The sequence below is a fragment of the Siniperca chuatsi genome, linkage group LG15 (assembly GCF_020085105.1).
Source record: "Siniperca chuatsi isolate FFG_IHB_CAS linkage group LG15, ASM2008510v1, whole genome shotgun sequence".
Classification (NCBI taxonomy): Eukaryota; Metazoa; Chordata; class Actinopteri; order Centrarchiformes; family Sinipercidae; genus Siniperca; species Siniperca chuatsi.
The window spans coordinates 22,010,141-22,029,617 of NC_058056.1; the positions used below are offsets into that span (position 1 = coordinate 22,010,141).

A 19,477-nucleotide genomic window follows, 5' to 3' on the forward strand; every position below is an offset into this window, starting at 1 on the left:
GTTTCAATATAAAAGAATTTGCAATAAGAGAAGTACATACAGGTATGAATTTATTCAAATAAAATAATATTTTATTACTAAAACACTGGTAAATATATATGTAACTATACAAACACAGGTAACTCAGGTTTATGTTTTGCATTTAGTCATTAGTGAACATATACACAACTCAGCAATAGATTTTTATAAAAGTCAGTATATGTGAATAAAATCCAAAGAGGTCAACTAGCTGAAACAACAGCCTGTCATAACCTTTTTTTTTTTTTTTCACCCTTTCCACACAGCCTGTGGTATCATTGATACTGTAAGCTTACACACAAACAGCTGGGAAATAAAATAGGATGAGTAAATTTGCCATGATTGTTGAAGGTTAAGACTCTGCTGATTATAATTATATTAATAAATACATATGTGAAGGTTAATTTAAGTTCAAATCAAAAATATTGTCAATTATTATTATTATTATTTTTTTTAAACAAGAAGTGCCATGCTCTCAGCATGCTCTTATTTTAAAACTTCTCAGTAGAAATTCTTGTAGATTCAAAATGAATGCATTACTGCCTGTATAAGTATTAAAACCGTCATTATACTTGTACAATACTAGTATGCTCAGGTCTGCCTATTTTTACCTGCATAGATCCCATGGGAACATGTCTTTATGTGAAATTATGAAATACTGAATGACAAAACAGTTTATGAACACAGATGATATATAGTAAAGGCTCTGAAATATCTACATATACTAACATACTAGTAGCATCCTTGTGTCAAAAAAAATTAACGTGCCTGGGTCATATACATTATGAATTAATGTTGCTTCTTAAAAAGATTATTTTTTTAACACACAAATGTCACAAAACTGTTAATGAATATGCTGTCTTATTCTCTTAGACATATACATTCAAATCAAAAACAGATTGAGATAGATCTTTGCAAAAACATGATTTATGATTGAAAAGACTTAACGTGATAAGTGATAAAAATTGCACTATGTAGCAAACAACTCATTAGATTTATTGAAAGACGCCAATGTGTAGTGGTTGTAGTTTACTGTCAAACCTCTAGAATCACGATGCATGCCCACTGAGAACATATGTACTTTTCCGGTTGATACGTCTCTTACCAGATCTCTCTCACCACACACTTTATGATATTAATACAATAATCTTTCAAATCTAGAAATTTCACCATTAAATGTTGGTATCGTTTTGGTTGAACATAATGTCAAATAAAAGCAGCAAAATGCTGTTTCCTGTAGTTTTCCTCGATCACAGTCAATCCTACTCTTTAATGGCTTTTTGCAAACTTCTTACAAACTTGAGTGACTTCCTTTTTGATTGTCCAACCTTGAAAGAAAGAAAAATGTACCATGATATTAGTTAATTTGGATATTCCAATGAATGTGATGCATTATTTCAGTGTAAGAGCAAGTTGATTAATAGGCCAAATCTTACAAAAATTACATTAAAACAAGAGTATAGGGAGAGGCTTACCGGTTAGTGATACTGATGTTAATCCCACTGCAGTGGGCTGGCAGTTGCAGTTTCAGGATGTTCAAGTGCAACAGCAAAATCTTCACCTTCACTCTCAATTTCACACATTCCTCCTGTTTTGTGCATTTCCTGTTGACTTCCTTCTTCCTTAGTCTTGGAAGCCACTTCAACCTCATGTTCAAATCCTGCCTTTTCCTCTTGGTTACGTTCTGCTGGAGGTTCTAGAGATTCCTCCACCTCAAGAAGGGACACCTCTGTTTCTTTTTGAGTGTAAATGACTTCCTCAGCATCCACCCACACATCCTGGTCATTTTCCTCCTCTATTTGTTTAACAAGCTCTTCTGCTTTTGTTTCTTGGTTACAAACTTCAGAGAGTACTGGCTGACTCAGGAACACTGCTCTTTTCTCTGTTTGCCTTACTGGTTGTATTGTTTCTGTTGCCTGGACACTGGAGGTTGCTCTCTCTGTTGATTTGATTTCTTCTACGGGTTCTATTTTTTCCATCACTTGGCTGCTGATATCCAGCAGTACAGGTTGAGTCGTGAACACAACTCTTTCTGTTGAATCTAAGTTTGCCGCTGGTTCTGTGATTTCTGTTACCTGAACAGCAACCTCAGTTAGCTCTTTCTGTTTTTGGCTCTCAGCTCTTTCTGTTGGATTTATTGGCTTTACAGGCTGTACTGCCTGAACTCCAACTTCAGGCATGTCTGTCTGTTTCACGGGTTCAATTCTCTCTGTTGTTGGTAATGGAGAAGCTTGTGCCTTTGCTTGTCCAAACTGTATGTTAAGTTTGAATTCTAAAGAAAGACTTGAAGGGGACTCTACATTACCTATTGATGAGATTATTCCAGTGTTTTGGGGGACTACTAATCCAGTGTTAGTAGGTTTTACAATTGGACTTTGGGCAATTTGTGGACTTTGAGCTTGTTCATAATTTTTATTCACATCTAATTCCTCTAAAGATGATTTGACCTCTTCTATTGTGACACCTGCTTCTGATTTTTCCTGTTCAGCTTTAGTTTCCTCCAAATCCTCTTTGTTATCATAGATAGAGACATCTAAACTTCCTGGAATATCAGGTGTTTGCATGAGATCCTCAGACACAGAGTCATCACTGATGACAGTGGGTGCTTCATCTTGTCTTCCCCTGAATATCCCACTACTATCCTCCATCGCTTCTTGATCCTTCACTTCATTTGTTTCACTTTCAACCAACTCACTCACTTCTGTTACAGCATCTGACTGTTTTATAAGTTCTTGTTCCAAGTTGATAACCACTGATTCCGGTATTGTCTCTGGTAAGTTCTCCTTTATGTGTTGAATAACTTGTTGAATGGTCACCTTGTTTTCCTCATTAATTAATTCCTCTTCAATCTCTGGAGTTGCAGAGAGATTGTCTACCTTTTTTACCATTTCATGACAAACATCTATGACTTTTTTGGCTTCTTTTACCCCTGCTTCTAGCACTGTGTCCACAATTGTCTCAGCTGATTTTATATCGACATCGACCACCTGCATTTGAATTCTGTGATTGTCCTCAAACTTTACTGATGGCACATGCATCATCACAACCACACTGCCTTCCTCTGCTGTCTCAGCCACATCATCTTTCACTAATGGTGTGGCACTCTCAACTTCCTCCTTGAACAGTAGCTCACTTGCCACTCTGTCAATCAAGGGTTCAGTAATGTCTGATGTTTTCTCTATCAAAACATCAGGTATTGCAACAGAGACCTCTTTGAGATTACATGTGACTACTTGTGCCACCACGGCATGCTCAAATGCAGCAGTTTTTATCTCAGTGCTTGGAAGTTCTTTTTCTTTTTCTCCCTCAACACTGACTTGCACTGCACTGAGATGCACTTCATGTTTGGGTTCATCAGTAACTGCAGCAGTGTCTACACAAGGTGCTGGGGTTTCTTCAGAAATGACAGTCTTTTCTAGGACCTGAACATTACTTGCCTCCTCATTTATAGAGGATACATGAAATGCTGTTAATGTTTGTAACTCATCGACAACTTCAGGGATGCAGTCTTCCTGCTCAACATCTTTTGGCATTATCTCAGTTTTCTGATCCCCTGCTATCTCTAAAGCCTGATCCAGTTGTGCCACAACTTCACTCTCAATTTCATCTGTAACTGAAGTAATGACATTGTCAGCGTCTGGTTTGGGAACGTCTTCTAACAATATTTGCTTTTGAAGTTCCTCAGCACTGCCTCCCTCAGTACTTTCTGTGACTACATGCACATACATTAATGCCCCTTCCTCAGTTTTGGTTTCAGTTACAATATCTTTTACATCAGATGGTAATACTTCTGGTTCTTGAACATGTTTAGTTTTGGCAGCTTCCACTGGTAGTTTCTCTTCTGGCTCAACCCTCACTTCAATTTCCTGTTTGGGTTCATCTGTAACTGTTTCCACTGCTGGAATATGCTCTGATATGACTTCCTTTTCAAGTGACAGGAGGCTACCAGCCTCTAAATCTGATGTGGCTGATACAGCTTGTAATACTTCTGGTTCTTGAACATGTTCAATGTTGGAAGCATCCACTGGCTCAATATTGACTTCAATGACAGGTATTGTCTCCTCTTTGGGTTCATCTGTTTGATGAACTGTTTCTGCCTCGGGAACGTTCTCTGATATAATTTTTTTTTCAAGTGATTGAACACTGCCATCCTCTGAATCTAATGTGGGTGCTTGAACAGCTTCTAATACTTCTGGTTCTTGAACATGTTCAGTTTTGACAGCATTCTCTGGTAGTTCTTTGGTTTCTAGCTCAACACTGACTTCAGTGAGATGTTCTGCTGTCTGTTTGGGTTCATCTGTGACTGTTTCTGCTGGTGGAATATCCTCTGACATTACTTCATTTTCAAGTGATGGAAGGCTACCAGACAATAAATCTAATGTGGCTGTTTGTACAGCTTCTAATACTTCTGGTTCTTGAACATGTTCAGTGTTGGAAGCATCCACTGGCTCAAGATTGACTTCAATTTGAGGTAGTGTCTCCTCTGTGGGTTCATCTGTAACTGTTTCTGCCTCGGGAACATCCAATGATATTACATTTTTTTCAAGTGATTTAACACTGCCATCCTCTGAATCTAATGTGGGTGCTTGAACAGTTTCTAATACTTCTGGTTCTTGAACATGGTCAGTGTTGGAAGCATCCACTGGCTCAAGATTGACTTCATTGAGAGGTACTGTCTCCTCTTTGGGTTCATCTGTAACTGTTTCTGCCTTGGGAACATCCTCTGATATTGCCTTTTTTTCAAGTAATTGAACACTGCCATCCTCTGAATCTAATGTGGGTGCTTGTACAGCTTCTAATACTTCTGGTTCTTGAACATGTTCAGTGTTGGAAGCATCCACTGGCTCAAGATTGACTTCATTGAGAGGTACTGTCTCCTCTTTGGGTTCATCTGTAACTGTTTCTGCCTTGGGAACATCCTCTGATATTACCTTTTTTTCAAGTGATTGAACACTGCCATCCTCTGACTCTAATGTGGGTGCTTGTACAGCTTCTAATACTTCTGGTTCTTGAACATGTTCAGTGTTGGAAGCATCCACTGGCTCAAGATTGACTTCATTGAGAGGTACTGTCTCCTCTTTGGGTTCATCTGTAACTGTTTCTGTCTCAGGAACATCCTCTGATATTAACTTTTTTTCAAGTGACTGAGCAATGCCATCCTCTGAATCTAATGTGGGTGCTTGAACAGCTTCTAAGACTTCTGGTTCTTGAACATGTTCAGTTTTGACAGCATTCACTAGTAGTTCTTTGTTTTCTGGCTCAGCACTGACTTCAGTGAGATGCTCTGCTGTCTGTTTGAGTTCATCTGTGACTGTTTCTTCTGGTAACTGAACACTACCCTCTAATGCTTCTGTTACTTGAACATGATCAGTTTTGGCAGCATCTGTTTCTAGTTCATCTTCCTTTTCTGGGTCAACATTGACTTCATTTAGAGGCACTGTTTCCTCTTTAAGTTCATATGTAACTGTTTCAGCTACTGGTATGTCCTTTGAGATTACTTCCTTGTCAAGCAATTGAACACTACGCTCCTCTGAATCTAACATGGCAGCTTGTACAGCTGCTAATTCTTGCCAGTCCTCCACCTCTACTGGTGGTTGAATTTGATCAGTAATTTTGTGCATGATTTGATCTTCAACTTCTGTCAGGGTTTGGACTTCCTGCTCCATAGCCCCATCCTTAGTTTCGTCTGCTACTGTAGCAGCTGAACCTGCTTCTTGAGAGTCAATTTTTGCAGGCTCTGTTTCAGCTTGATGTGCCTCAACTAGAGAACCTTCATCTGGGACCATTTCTTCATCTTCATGTAATATATCTGTAGACACAGCCGCATTTACCTCTGATAGGCATTCCACCAGATAATAGCTCTCATCAATACTTTCTAATTCTTTTATGCTTTCTTCTGGATGTGTAAAGTTGACCTCATGTAGTTCATCTAGAGCAATTTCAGCAGTGTCAAACTCCTCAGTAGGAACTTCAGATACAATCTCTGTGGAAACAGAGTCATTGACTTCAGATATGCTCTCTGTTTGGGCTGTAGCTGCATTTTCATTAATTGCATCCAGTTCTTCAACATTTAGACCTGTGTTAATGGCACTTGCATCTAATCTTCTGTGTATTTCCAGAAATGTTGGCTCTTTTACAAATGTTTCGAATATTTGATATGAGACAGAATCAACTATTCTTTCAGAGCTTAGCTCATCTGAACAAACTGGGACTGCCTTTGGGCTTATGGAGATGGTTTCAACAACCTGTTGCAGGAGCACATCTGTTTCAATGACATCATATTCTGCTGGGACAGGTGTTGTGTTGCCGGATGTTTTGGACGACTCTGAAGATAACTGGGAAACTGCAGAGATCATCTCAGTTTCATCTGCCAAGGTAATGTCTAAGGCAGGCTCTGGTGCAGTAATGGCCTCAGATGTGATCTCTATCAGGTCCTCTGCTATAGTGTCATCTCTAGCTGCCTCCTCAGTGACTGAAGCTGGAGTGGCCATGGTCTCTGTAATTATGCCCTCCTCTGGAATGTCACTGAGTTGTTGATGACTACTGATTGATTCTGTTAGATCATCAGGTTCTTCATTTGTAGCAAGGGATGTAGATGCCTGTTTTCCTAAAGCATCATCATTGTCTTGGACTTTCTTTGTTTCAGTTTGCAGACTGTCACAGGGTAGGACTGGTTCAGATACCTGATCAAGGATGTCTTGTTGGAGTTCATAGTCTGCTTCCTCAGGTATATGACTTTCTACATCTGCTTGTATTTGTATGTGAACCTCTGTCTCAACTGTATCAAACTCACACAATGGAACCACAGCTGGTGTGTCAGAGTCTTCATCACCTGAAGCTACAGCCTCATCTGAAGATACTTGGTCTTGTTTTTCAGCAGACTTCCTCTTTTTTAGTCCTGGTAGAAGTTTCTTTATTGAGAAGGACTCATCTTGAGTAACTTCACTGTCAGATTGTACATTGTCTTTGCTTTCATCCTCATCCTTGACTTTCCTTTTTGGGGTGACAAGTCTTTTAAATGATTTCCATGTTGACCCTCCGTCACCCTCTGAAGGACTTCCTGCATGTTTGGGGGAGGAGACTAAAATTTCATTTTCATTCTCATTAGAACTTTCTAGGAGCGATTCTGCACCATGTTTAGATCCACCGTCTTGCTTGTTATCACCGTTATCAATTTGAGGTGTTTCGTCCTCAGAATCTGACGTTTTTCGGCTTCTTCTCCTTCCAGAGCCACACAAAACAGCTTCCCATGAAACAGATGAGTCTTTTCTTTTTTTGCCTTCTTCTGTGCTGTGATCTGATATTTGCTCTCCTTCACTTGGTTTTGTTTCCTCCACTGAACCTGGGATTTGTGTCTCTTCATTGCTCAAGGAGGATCTCTTCATGCGCTTTTTTGGAGTCACAAGTTTTTTGAAGGAAGCCCATGCACCATCTTCCTCTCCTGCTGCCTCTGCTGTGGGTTGTGTAGGTCCTTCTTTCTGATTCTCAGCTGACTCAGTAGATGACAGGAGCTGATCTGAAACATGTTCTGCAGAGTCAGACAGCTTTGCATCACTTGACTTCCTGCTTCTTTGCTTTTTTGAGAGTTTCTTTAAACTAGACCCTGACAGCAGCCTTTTTAGAGGACTTGCATGAACTTTGTCCTTCTCTTGAGAACTCAGAATTTCAGGCTCAGTGACAATAATGGTTGATGGATCCGTGGTAGGTGATTTCCCTTCATCCGTCATCTGAGTGGATGCTGCAAACAGGACCTCCTCATTTTCTTTATGTTCTGTCTCAACTGCAGCTGCCTCAACAACTTGACCAATCTCTTCTTTATCGTGTTGTTGGTCTTGAACAGTTTGTTCTGTCGTCTCTACGACTTCCTTTTCCTCAGTGTCTTGTTCTTTCTCAGTTGTCTCTTCTTCTGCAGGTTTCTTTTTCTTCCGTAGTCCAGAAAAGATTCCAGTTGTAAAAAATCTTTTAATTGAAGATACGACCACCTCTTCTTCAGGACTAGATGGAGATGTGGAATGTGGCTCTTCTTCAGGTGTGGCATCCTGGTGTGCGTCTTCTCCTACAGGTGAAGTTGTTGCTGCATCTGCATTATCAGATTCCATTTTCTCTTTGGTTTCTGTTGTTCTCTCTTCTGCATTTTCTAGAACGTTCTCCAATGTAATGTCTGTCAGGGTAGGACATGTTGTTGAATCATTATCATAAGTGTCCTGTGCTATGTTCACATCAGTATTCTGTTCAGTATTTTCACTTTTGGTTTCCTTTGCGGTATCCTGGATGTCTTGTGGTCTGTTTGGTTTTTCTTGGTTGCTCTCTTCACGCACATCTGTTGGTATTTCACCTGAGCCCTTCTTTACAGTCAATTTCAAACCAATGTTACTGAAAAATCTCCTAAAACTTTCATTGATGTCATTCTGCTTTGCATCAATTTCAATCATTTCCAGGGGTACATCTTCATTAGCATCAGCTTCATTAGGTGATTGCTTTTCATTAATTTCCATATTTTCTAATGGTGTTTTATCTTCTTTTAGTGGTTTTTCTGTTTCTGAAACATCTCCATCTGATAAAAGGATAGCTAAACCAGGACAGAAATTAAATATTAAAACACTTGGATTGCAAGAACTGTAAAAGACTGATGACAGAGATGAAACTCTATCAGCTGAAATTCAACAAGTTATGCGTCTGTTGAAATTATGCTGACATTGTGTGTCAATAAGCAGTAATACACAAATTAGTACCCACCCTCTGCAGCGATCTCATCCTCACAGTGACTATTAACTTCTGCTATAGAGTCGTCTGCTTTTCCATTGATCTCAGAGATCTGCCCACTGTTTTTGAGAGGCTGAAACAAAGCACAAACATAGAATGTACAATGTACCTTTGTCTTGTGGCAAATATTAGATAGTATGGAAGCTCAAATCTAACCACTTTCCATCTTTTAGCAGTCAATTTTAAACATTTCCTAGTTAGTAATGGTAATTGCACAAGGACTTTTCAGTTAAAAGAAATATAGTCTAGCAACAACCATTTGCTCATATGCTCATAGTTGGAGTACTTCCATGAAAGCAAACAAAGAATTTCAATCTTTGATTAACTGGGGCTCCAAAGTCCTATTTTGTGTACAAACAATACAGTCCAGTCACTGTTGGGTGGGTGTGGTGGTAGTAGTCTTACAGTTAAACAACCTTAATTGTCCCAACCTCAAATCCGTGAGCCAGATTAGTCGGGAATGTCTGAGCAGGGGAAAGGGAACAAGAAATGCATGTCCTTCAACTAGTGTGGAGTAACAAAGTAAGAAAAACAACTATACAAATAGCTGTTAGAGTCATTGCACCTGCTAATATCTTCTAATTGTTGGATTAATATCTTGATTATTGCTCATAAGACTTTAATAGCCATTTTCATTCATTCATTTACAGTGCTGTCTAATTGACTTCCTGTTTTGCATGACCCAGTGATCATGTTGTACACAAATAATCAATGTTGCCTTCTGCTGAGTGCAGCAAAGGGGAAATTCCATCTCTCCCCTGGGATTTACTTAGGTTCCTCTAAGAATGAAAGGCCATTATTCCTCCACGCTGTTTCCTTTTTTATCTAAAGTAAATGCAAACCATTGCAACATCAATGAAACAGTGAAAACAGGGTTCTTCTGAAAGGCAATAACAGCTCCTATCAACTATGTCTGTTAACCTCAAACTACCAAAGCTAAAGTTTTTTTTGTGTGTTACAAGTAAGAAATTGGTAGTAATGGCTTTATTTTGCACCTGAATATAGTGAACTTGGTGTGCTCAATGCCATTCATTGAAATGACTTAGTTATTATCTTGGGCTTAATGGATGTGTTGGCATGCAGCACCAGCACTGTCCTGACAACAACAACAAAATCCAGCCTCAGCATTTTTATTACACACAACGACCACTGACTGGTTTTGGAAATGTAAGAGGCTTATATCAAATAGTGTTGCAGCTACTGAAAATCCTTAATGCGTATAAGGAGGAAAAAACATTATAAATAAGTTTGTCTATAAACGTGATAGGAGTTATCTGCAGTATGTCAACAATCTGAATCTGTGGGAAATAAGATCATACCTTGTCTTCAATATTCTGCTCAGTTTGAGCATCACCCACTTTTCTGCTCTCCTCCTCAGCCGCTGCATCCTTCTTTCCCTTTTCCTCCCGTTGCGCAGACTGAGCGTCTCCCATTATCGGGAATGCAGCGTTTCACTATCCGGAATGAGCCGCAAAAAAGTGATGGAAATATCCCAAATGTGCACAGAAAAAAAAGCAAACTGGTAGCTCCGTGAGAGGGCCAGAGAGACAGTGAGCTCTCAAATGCTGCAGCCCGAATGTTGAAAAAGTCTTTTTTAGCCAAACACCTCCCTGCAGGATCACATGAAGCTGTGAGCCGGGACTGGTCCGACCCGGCCCGGCACGCCTCTCGCTGCATCAAAAAAAAAAAAAAAAAAAAAAACACCTGCAGAGAAAACACAGCATGTCCTCAGATGACTGAAGGAAATGCCAAGCAGAGAGCGTGGACCTGCACCGCCGTACACGTTTAAGTCAGGGCACAGATATACTTGAAGTTACAGCACTATGAAATACTAAGTAGGATGTTAAGGGTTTAAAAAGATGTTATAATGGGAAACAGAATGCAGCAGCACCAGATGAGTTGTTTGTAAGGTTGATGCAAACAGACTTAAAGGCTAGATCGCAAAACCATCTCTTGCTGTGTGGTAGTTTGCACAGCTGCAAAGTGGATTTTATTATTTTTGACCATTTTTAAGAAGCGACTTATTTATTTGAATTGATTTGAAAAAAAAAAGTCTAAGCAGTTGTGCTACTACATTAACATGGACTGAGTTGCCTGATTGGGAAAATTATATCCAGAACTTTCAGTTTATGTGAATAAAAAGACCAAAAACAAACTGCATAATGAAGAAACATGAAAGAAAGCATCTTAAATAAAGTTAACGTCTTAGTCTCCTTTGGTGCACATATTGTGCATTCACCAGTATCTAAAACCTCTCCAGGTCATTGTGTAGCTTGAAGTTCTTAGGGGGAAGTTGGAGCTGCACATGTAGTCGGACAAATGAGCAAGCAAATTTCATTAGGAGGTCGGCCATGTCAGCTCATGACAGTGAAAACTGGATGCTGATGATGCTGCCGGATCTTGGTGGTCAGTCTCAAGGGAATAAATCATCACCTGGATTATTATTTTTATGCAACTGCTGTCAGTTGTCCAGTTTCTGGACAGTGCTGTAACCCTGATTTATATCTTAATCACAACATAACAATCAAAGTTTTCAAAGTCAAGAAGTTGGCTTGAGAATGGAAATCAACTGACTAGTCAAATGTAACTCTGGAGCAAAACATATTTAATGTAATTTGGAGATTAAACTGAGACATGTGGGCAGAATATCATGAGCTGAGCAGGACAATCCATAAAACAGTCTGACAGGTTGTCTACACTCCAAGACTTTCAATTTGAAGTGGACAAAGCAGCTGTAAAAGCTTGACCTTTAAATAAAACTGGGCCGACTCTAGATGATAGAGGGATAAACTATTTATCTATTTATTAATCTAGTATTTATTTACTCATTAAGTGTTCTGTTCAAAATCTTTGGAGGAACACAGCACTGTGGTATTTGTTTTTGGCATCACATGTTCATTGCTTCTTAAAATGATTCCAGTGTTATATACATGTACTTTTATGAATGTGAATAATATTTATTGCTGAATTAAATATGGAAATATAAGGTTTATTACAGGCACTCCTTTATTTTTTTGCTGAATAGAAAATGGATTGAACTGAGGCACAAATATAATGTTTCAAATTGAGAAATGTAAATCACAGATAGAGATGGGTGACAATTTAAAGAAATAGTCTGACATTTTAAGAAATACGCTTATTTGCTTTCTTTCCAAGAGTTTGATGAGAAGATTGATATGTACAGTAAATATAAGGCTACAGCCAGCAGCCACTTAGCTTAGCATAAGGACAGCTGGCCTGGCTCTGTCCAAAGGCAGCCTTAGAGCAAAGGCAATAAAGCAAAGGCCCTAGACTAAAGACCATTGAGCTGTGGTTCCCAACTAATTTTAAGTGGAATAGTGGTATTTGAAGAAGCATAACCCAGCATCCCCTTCCTGGCACTGTTTTCTTAAGTTTACTGTCCACATTACTGTCACCAAAGAGAGAAAGCAAACTAATAATTGTACTTATATTTCACTATCTCTTTGTCTTTATGTCAGTGCTCATTCAATCAGAGCAGATGTCATTTTCAGTAAAAGAATTTCTGTCTCATTTTAAAGAAAAGATCTTTATTCAAGACAATTAATAATGAGTTTAAGGTCAGCTCAGTGTTATATGACTGGATACACTTAAATATCCTCTGAACAACGCCACATTTGAGTAAAGCAGTATTTACCTCACTGCTATAACTGAGGACAGTTTTACCTAAAACAAGAGTGATCTATCACCTAAGGTGAACATAGTGAGACCATGGGAAATCTTAGAGCAAAGAAACATCTCCAAACCCATGACAGGCATTCATGTTAATTTGATCAGATGTTTGTAGACACTGGTGCTGTTATGTGAACCTCAGTCTGAAGCCAGTAAGTTGAATTAATTAGAGTCACAACTTTGGGTAACTAGAAACAGCTGATGTTTTTGCCACTGATTACAGCAACTTAACTCCTGAGGCCTGATGCAATATAATGTAATAAAACACAGCAGGTCTCAGTGAGTCAGTCTGCATGTGTGTGCATGTCCTTTTTTTGTACCTGTAAGTTTCAGGGCATCAAATATTAGTGCATGGCTGAAATTCAAATCTGATGAATGAGTCCTTTTTTATGCTTCACCAAAATTTCTTGCTCTGAACTTAAAGTTGGAATTGAAAACATAAAGGTCAGCAGAGTTCTGATATTGTAGTTACTGGTTCTTGTCTCTATCTTTTTGCAGTTGTACATGTTTGTACGGAAGTTGTTCTTAAGTCATAAATACAGGAGAGAAAACAATTTAGATCAGACTTAGTAAATGAATCATCAGACTTTACATCTTAATATTGGCATTGTTGTAATTTTTTTCAGTAAAAAACAAAACAAGAAAGCATTACAAATTAGATTAAACATGTTGTGTTATGGAGATAATCATCTTAAAATCAGAGATGACAGTTGGACATAGATAGATAGATGGACATAGATAAGTTGATATATTTCCTTTTGTATACTTAAAAATCAATTAATTAATTTATAATTACTCCAGCAATATTTTGACTAATGTTTCAAGACAGTCTGAAAGAGGAAAGCAGAGTCATGCTTATTGTTCTTCTGACAAGCTTTAGTTTAACCCTGATCATGTAATAAGATTATTTGATGAAACATATACTATAGAATAAACATCTTTGCTGATCTCCAAAAAAGGATTGGCAAAGAAATCTGGCATGGTGTAAGGAATGTGAGAGGATAATGTGCTACATCAAAGTTTCTAAGTGCACAAAATAGTCCTTTGTCCTCCAGTTTAGCAGATTTACAATCCTTAGTTAAGAAAACATTCTTGGCACATTCACAATGAACCATTTCCCAATATTTCTGTACCATAGTCTAGCAGTTCTGAACTACTGATAAGCAGTGACAAGTATATACAAGGCTAAGTTAGATTTCATCTCATCACATGCTCAGTTCCTGACTGGTGAAAAGGCAAATCTGCATCTGAAACTCATGGAACACGGTTTATTGATTTAAAAAAACCCATGCTGCTCAAATCTGAACCAGCTGACTAAAAAGAGATAACTAGATTTAGACTAGAACTTTCAACTTGTAATGTTTTTGTGGTTGTGTTTGGTGCTGGGAATCAATAAAAAGAATGCAGTGCTTTAATGAAAAACCAGAAAATTTAGCTTTTTTTTGATATTCAGAAATAGAAAGTGTCAAAAAGAATGAAAATGTGATGTTTAAAAGAAATTCACATTCTGGGATTTTTCCTGGTTTACAACAGTGGTAAGCTTGTTTCTAACATATTTTACATTGACAAATATTTAGTTTCAGTGCATTATTGTCTTTGCATTTCAATAGGAAGTACCAACTCCACATATAATTTTTAAGTTTATAGCCTTTGATTGTTTTTGGTTTTTCAATTAACAGTGGACAGGCTTTGTTAAGGTAAACTAATGCATAGAATAATGTTGTTGGGCTGGTCATCTACCTTTGTAAAGTTAATGAACTGCATGTCACAGAAAGTAGCCTACTGTTGTACCACTGACATCTGCTGGACAAAATAAATATTCCACCAATGTACACAGACCTCAGTTTTAAAGTACACGAATTCCAGCCTAAGAACTATAGAAGCATCCTCTGATTTGGGTATTTAACAAAGAAGATTGAAGAGGCCAAGTGCTCAGTCAGTTTCACATGTAGTAAGTCCAGAGAACCTGAAGGTGCTCCTGAAGATGAAAAAACTGGTCACAGAAACGAAAACGTTCATCAGAAACTCTTAGGCAGAGCAAGGAGAGAAGTTACATTAAAAGCCTCAATATTGTAGTTAAAACGCACACTGGTTTTGACTTCACTGGTCAGCACTGACTTCAAAAAAACAATCAATCTGTGTAATCAATCTGTTTTTACTATTTCTTCCCTGATGAAGACCCTGTGTGATCAGAACTGGACAGCATTTGAACTAATATACTCGACTAAATAAAGGCTTTTAAAGAGTACTCCATAGATTTAGTACTGCACAACATTGTCAGGCTACAGAGGTCTGGTAAGCTCACTTCTTTCTAACTCCACACCCCCAGATTTTTGTAGTCTTCAGCCCCAACCTACACTGACTCAAGTGACATTACATGAGGCAATTTATCAGACTTTGCAGAGTTCCCCTCAGGAGCCACAAGAGGTTTTATAAAACTTTTTTTCATATATGCAGTAGTACTCCTAAACAACTGTAAACAGACTTTGATGAGTAAGTTTGATCAAGTTCCCCTTTAATATCTCTTTGCATGTGACTAGTGGTTGGCATCTGGTGGTAGAAGTTTTAATTAGCTGAAAGTTCACATGAATATTTAGGTTTTTGATTTAAAAATATTTACAGTACTTTATGATTCAGTACTTTAACTTGGTTTAGTGTTATGGCTTGAAAAGTAAATGACAAATGTATATCTGTAAAATTGTTTTTTGCCCTTGGAAAATTAGTAACCAGGTAAACTGTATGAACATGACAAGTCCTGACCAGGTGATTCACACAAGAGGGGCAATAAATGAAACAGAAAGACTACATTGTACACTTGCTTGCTGCTTACTTACATTGTGGTTTTTGGGGGATATTTTAGTCTCATTCATGCTGGTCTTTTTTTCTTCTGAATCAAGTGTGAGTTACACACTGGAGGAGTGTGCATCTACAGCTTAGTGACACATCAACTTTGCTAAAAACCCCCTTTGAGGAACGAAGCCAGTGTGACTCAAACTCATGGAGGCCGGTGGAAATTATTATTCACATACAAGCCACTGCTGGCTGTGGAAATGAGTATTGTATTGCACAGCTTCCTACACATCAACTGAAACAGACATTGTCCTTAAATATGCTTCTTTTTCTGGCAGCATGACTGATAATCACCTGGCAGCTGGTGGTTTCACTGCATGCAGGGTGAGAACAAGCCTTTGATTACATTTCATGAAACTGAGAGGAAAGGTTGTAAGATGAATGACTTTAAAAGTGGCAAAGCAGACTGACTTCTTTATGATTTGTTATCACATATGAACACATCAGTCCCACCCCGTTGGAAGATAACATATGTGACATACCTCTTTATTTTCACATGCTTTTGGTGACCACTGTCAGTGTCTGGTGACTTCTGTGCTTGATGTTATCTTAGATACATGCTCTTTTTTTCTCTTTTGAGGCCTTAGCTTAATAGTAGTCTCTTTTCACAACCCTTCATCGCCTTATGTGTTGTTAGACACGAAACACAACTTAGAAATCTATCAATACACGAAAACATACTTGAGTAACAGCTGCCCTGAGAATACAGAAAAATGTAAATGCAGATATGTCAGTCGTCATTTTTATGATGAATCCTCGAGAGGCTTGGTTTCACCTTACCCTACGTCACTCCATGCCTCCATGTGACACAACAGGAATGCAGGAAGTTTTGTTTCTAAAAACCTTAAGTGATGATGGTTAACATTTTTTAAAAATCATTCTTCATGCTGCCTATTGGACTGAACTATCATTTCGATGATCAGCTTGTGCTACAGAAGGAGAAGAGACTGCAAACCTTTGACAGATAACAAACTTCCATACGAGTAAGGTATATTAATTCTGTCATTATAGTTATATTATTACATTATATTATATTAATCTATTGTAAAAGTAAACAAATCAGACTTCCTTTTGCTACTGCTTCATGACTGCTTTTTGTCAGGCTGTTCAGGATTGTGTCCTCTGCTGTTTTTGTTGAATTCCACTTAAAAAACCTAAATTCTAAGTATCCCCACTTACTTAAAACCAGATTATATACATGCTGAAAGACTTTTATACTACACTCAGGGCACAAAATTTGCACTAGCCAAATGCTGGTAAAATATGCAAGTGGCTGATAGATTTGCTTCACTCACCAGCCAAAAAACAACGGTAATCTATTGAGCGGCTGGTAAAATTTGAACATTCACTAGCCATTTGGCCGGTGGAGAAAAAGTTAGTTTTGCACCCTGCTGTTCTGTTTGAAAACTTGTTTGGTAAGTCCTGAAGGGAGATTAAATGTCCTGCCATTCATTTAAGATTACATGATAATGAAGAGGTAGAAAATGCTCACACCTGCTGCACATATTGATTACAAACATTTTACATTTTCCTGCTTTTCATAAGATTGTTATGTGCTTGACTGAGCCCTGGCCTGTTTGATGTCTTGCTCAGGAAACATTTAACACAAGAACAAGTACAAGCTTGTTTGTTGAAAGATGATAACCTGTCACTCACATGTCCCCCGACTATATGAAAGTACAACACTAAATCACAGGATGACCCCTTCAAAAGGTGATAATACTGTGTGTCAGTGTTTACAGCTTGTTTCTCTGCCCCTAAGTGGATCAGTTAATGCAGGTTTAATCATCTTGTGACTGCTCAAAATTAACCTATGACCCCTGTAAGAGTCCTAACTCCCAGACTGGGAATTACTGCGCTATTTTACAAACTTGATGGAGACAGATTCTCGCACTCAGATGAATAAATCAAAATCTTTTCTCTTGTTGTCTTTTGTGCCATTTTTCCTTTCAGACATGAGAGACCGGCTGAGGCACCTCCATCAGGTGCAGACGGACTCTGAGGGTTTCAGCACAGTGGAGCTGGACAGTTTGTCAGAGTGTGAGGCTGCAACAGCATCACGTCCTGACCAGGACCTGGATGGTGTCCTGCAGGAGGCCCAACAGATACGTCTGGAAATCCAGCAGATCCAGAACGACATCAGTGAGCTGAAAGATGTGAACTACCAAGCCTTAAACAAGACCTCATACCCCACTGCGGCAAAGCGGGACTCCAGTGCAATCGGGGCGGATATTAAACGCAGAGGAGAAGCTGTGCTGCAGCGACTGCACATGATGAGAGCTGTCAGAGGGGAACTCGAGGCCCAGCATGGCAGCTCTGACCCAACGACACGCATTGCTCAAACACAGTACCAGTGTCTTAGCAATGCTCTGCGGGAGGTGATGTTCAGCTACAATGACTCCGAGATGAGCCACAGGGAGGCGTGTAAACAGCAGATCCAGAGGCAGATGGAGGTGGTGGGCAGGGAGGTCAGCAGGGAGGAGCTGGAGGAGATAATGGAGAGCGGGGAGTTGAACGTGTTCAGCGTCCAGGTGGAGGGCAAAACCGCTCGCTCGGCTTTCCTACAGATCGAGAGCCGACACAAGGAACTGCTGGAGCTGGAGAAGAGGATAGAGGGGATCCAGGAGCTGTTTCTGGATGTGGCTATGCTCACAGAGGAGCAAGGGGCAGCCGTTGACAGCATCCAGAAAAATGTCCAAAATACTGAAGTGATCATTCAGGATGCCAGGGTCCAGCTGGATAAAGCCATTGTACTGGATAAAAAGAACCCTTTCAAGAAGTTGTTTTGTTGCTGCTTTCCATGTTACAGTTAGGTCTGATGAGGGCCATTGGTTTTGGATCCAGCCCACTGGTCCATGTGGGAGAAGCTGCACTACAAAATAAATGAACAACCTTTTAAGACATTGTTTTTAATCATCAGTCTCTTAAAAAAAATCTGTTTTGATATTGACAAAACAATCTCACCACAAGGTCCATTTAGTAGCAGTTCTGGAGCTTTCAATCATTGTAAAATATTGTGAGACTCTAGCTGAATTGCTCTGGTTCCAGGGCGAGGATAAACGTCTGACAGTTTATGGAAAGGTTTGAACATTGATAATGATGGGGTGAAGTTAGACATACGTGTCATGTGAGTTACTGACAAAAAATAGAATCAACGTAATATGGCTCAACTCAATAACATTTAGCAAGACTAAATACTATTAGCAAACATCCATACCAATAAATAGCTATATTATGTAGTAGGGAATCAGGCATACAGTTTCAATCATGTAAGAAAGATTTTGTCTGCTGTTTCCAAGGTCAAGAATGAACTTTGAATCTTTAAGCCAACAAGGATGAGAAGTCCTTGAAGTGCTAAACAAAATGTAAATTTGAACATCTACAGTTCCAACTGAGACTCCATCTGCTGGTGAAGGTCATGTGATGTATGATCGAAAGCCAGTGGTGGACATTCAGTACATTCACTCAAATACTGTACTTATGTACAAATTTGAGATACTTGGAGTATTTCCTTTCATGCTACTTTATACTTCTCCTTTACAATTCAGAGGGAAATATTGTACTTTTTACTCCAGTACAATTATATAACATTTTAAGTTACTAGTTATTTTGCAGTTTAAAATTTTACATAACAACATGTGATGACCTTAAAAAATGTTACATTGTTATATATTAAACTACCAATAATATAACATATAACAGTAAAACACTTACATGGGTAATTTTTCAGCATCATGAGAACTTTTACTTTTGATACTTACTTAGTACTGATAATATTTACATACTTGTGCTTGACTTTTACTTGTAATGGAGTATAGGTTTCTGAATACTTCCTCAACCACTTTTGGAAGCTAGAAAGCTCCAGAACAGCTACTAAATGGACCTGGTGAGACTATTTTGTCAACTACTGTTTTCAACATCAAGATTGAACTTGGAATTGTTATTTTTTTATGTCAGGATAAAAATGTCTAATGTTTTTTTTTTTATTGTTTTAGATTCCTTTAGTGGAAGACTTCAAAAGGTTTGGTAATGCTGAACAAGTTTTTTTTATAACTTTGTGTCTCTCATGTTTCATTCTGACAATAAATTGGTCGAGCCCTCACGAATCAAAAAAAGTATTTAAGATCCTTATTAAACGCTTTGTGCGCAAATGCCA

General features: G+C 38.6%; 2 protein-coding genes across 3 annotated transcripts; one reads left to right on the top strand and one right to left on the bottom strand.

The window, feature by feature from the left end:
* Window positions 1-37: 37 nt before the first annotated feature.
* akap12a (A kinase (PRKA) anchor protein 12a) lies at window positions 38-10,464 on the bottom strand. Its single transcript, XM_044165693.1, has 4 exons — window positions 10,101-10,464; window positions 8,755-8,854; window positions 1,494-8,587; window positions 38-1,346 (listed from the first exon to the last, which is right to left on the bottom strand). Exons 1-3 carry the CDS (start codon window positions 10,212-10,214, stop codon window positions 1,512-1,514), a joined length of 7,290 nt encoding a protein of 2,429 aa, XP_044021628.1. The 5' UTR covers window positions 10,215-10,464; the 3' UTR covers window positions 38-1,346; window positions 1,494-1,511.
* Window positions 10,465-15,031: 4,567 nt separating this feature from the next.
* LOC122862231 (syntaxin-11-like) lies at window positions 15,032-18,940 on the top strand. Of its 2 annotated transcripts, none has more exons than XM_044167578.1 (2): window positions 15,032-16,309; window positions 17,275-18,940. In XM_044167578.1, exon 2 carries the CDS (start codon window positions 17,277-17,279, stop codon window positions 18,132-18,134), a length of 858 nt encoding a protein of 285 aa, XP_044023513.1. In that variant the 5' UTR covers window positions 15,032-16,309; window positions 17,275-17,276; the 3' UTR covers window positions 18,135-18,940. The 2 variants fall into 2 exon arrangements, with proteins under 2 accessions (XP_044023513.1, XP_044023515.1); XM_044167580.1 differs by having other exon boundaries at window positions 15,032-16,304.
* The last annotated feature ends 537 nt before the right edge of the window (window positions 18,941-19,477 follow it).

Excerpts from the sequence above, each read along its gene's own strand:
- akap12a (XM_044165693.1), bottom strand. The coding sequence starts at position 10,214 with ATGGGAGACGCTCAGTCTGCGCAACGGGAGGAAAAGGGAAAGAAGGAT. Across the intron at positions 8,855-10,100 it reads AGCAGAATATTGAAGACAAG|CCTCTCAAAAACAGTGGGCA; the intron begins GTATGATCTTAT and ends GCTTTGTTTCAG. Across the intron at positions 8,588-8,754 it reads GGATGAGATCGCTGCAGAGG|CTATCCTTTTATCAGATGGA; the intron begins GTGGGTACTAAT and ends GTCCTGGTTTAG.
- LOC122862231 (XM_044167578.1), top strand. The coding sequence starts at position 17,277 with ATGAGAGACCGGCTGAGGCACCTCCATCAGGTGCAGACGGACTCTGAG.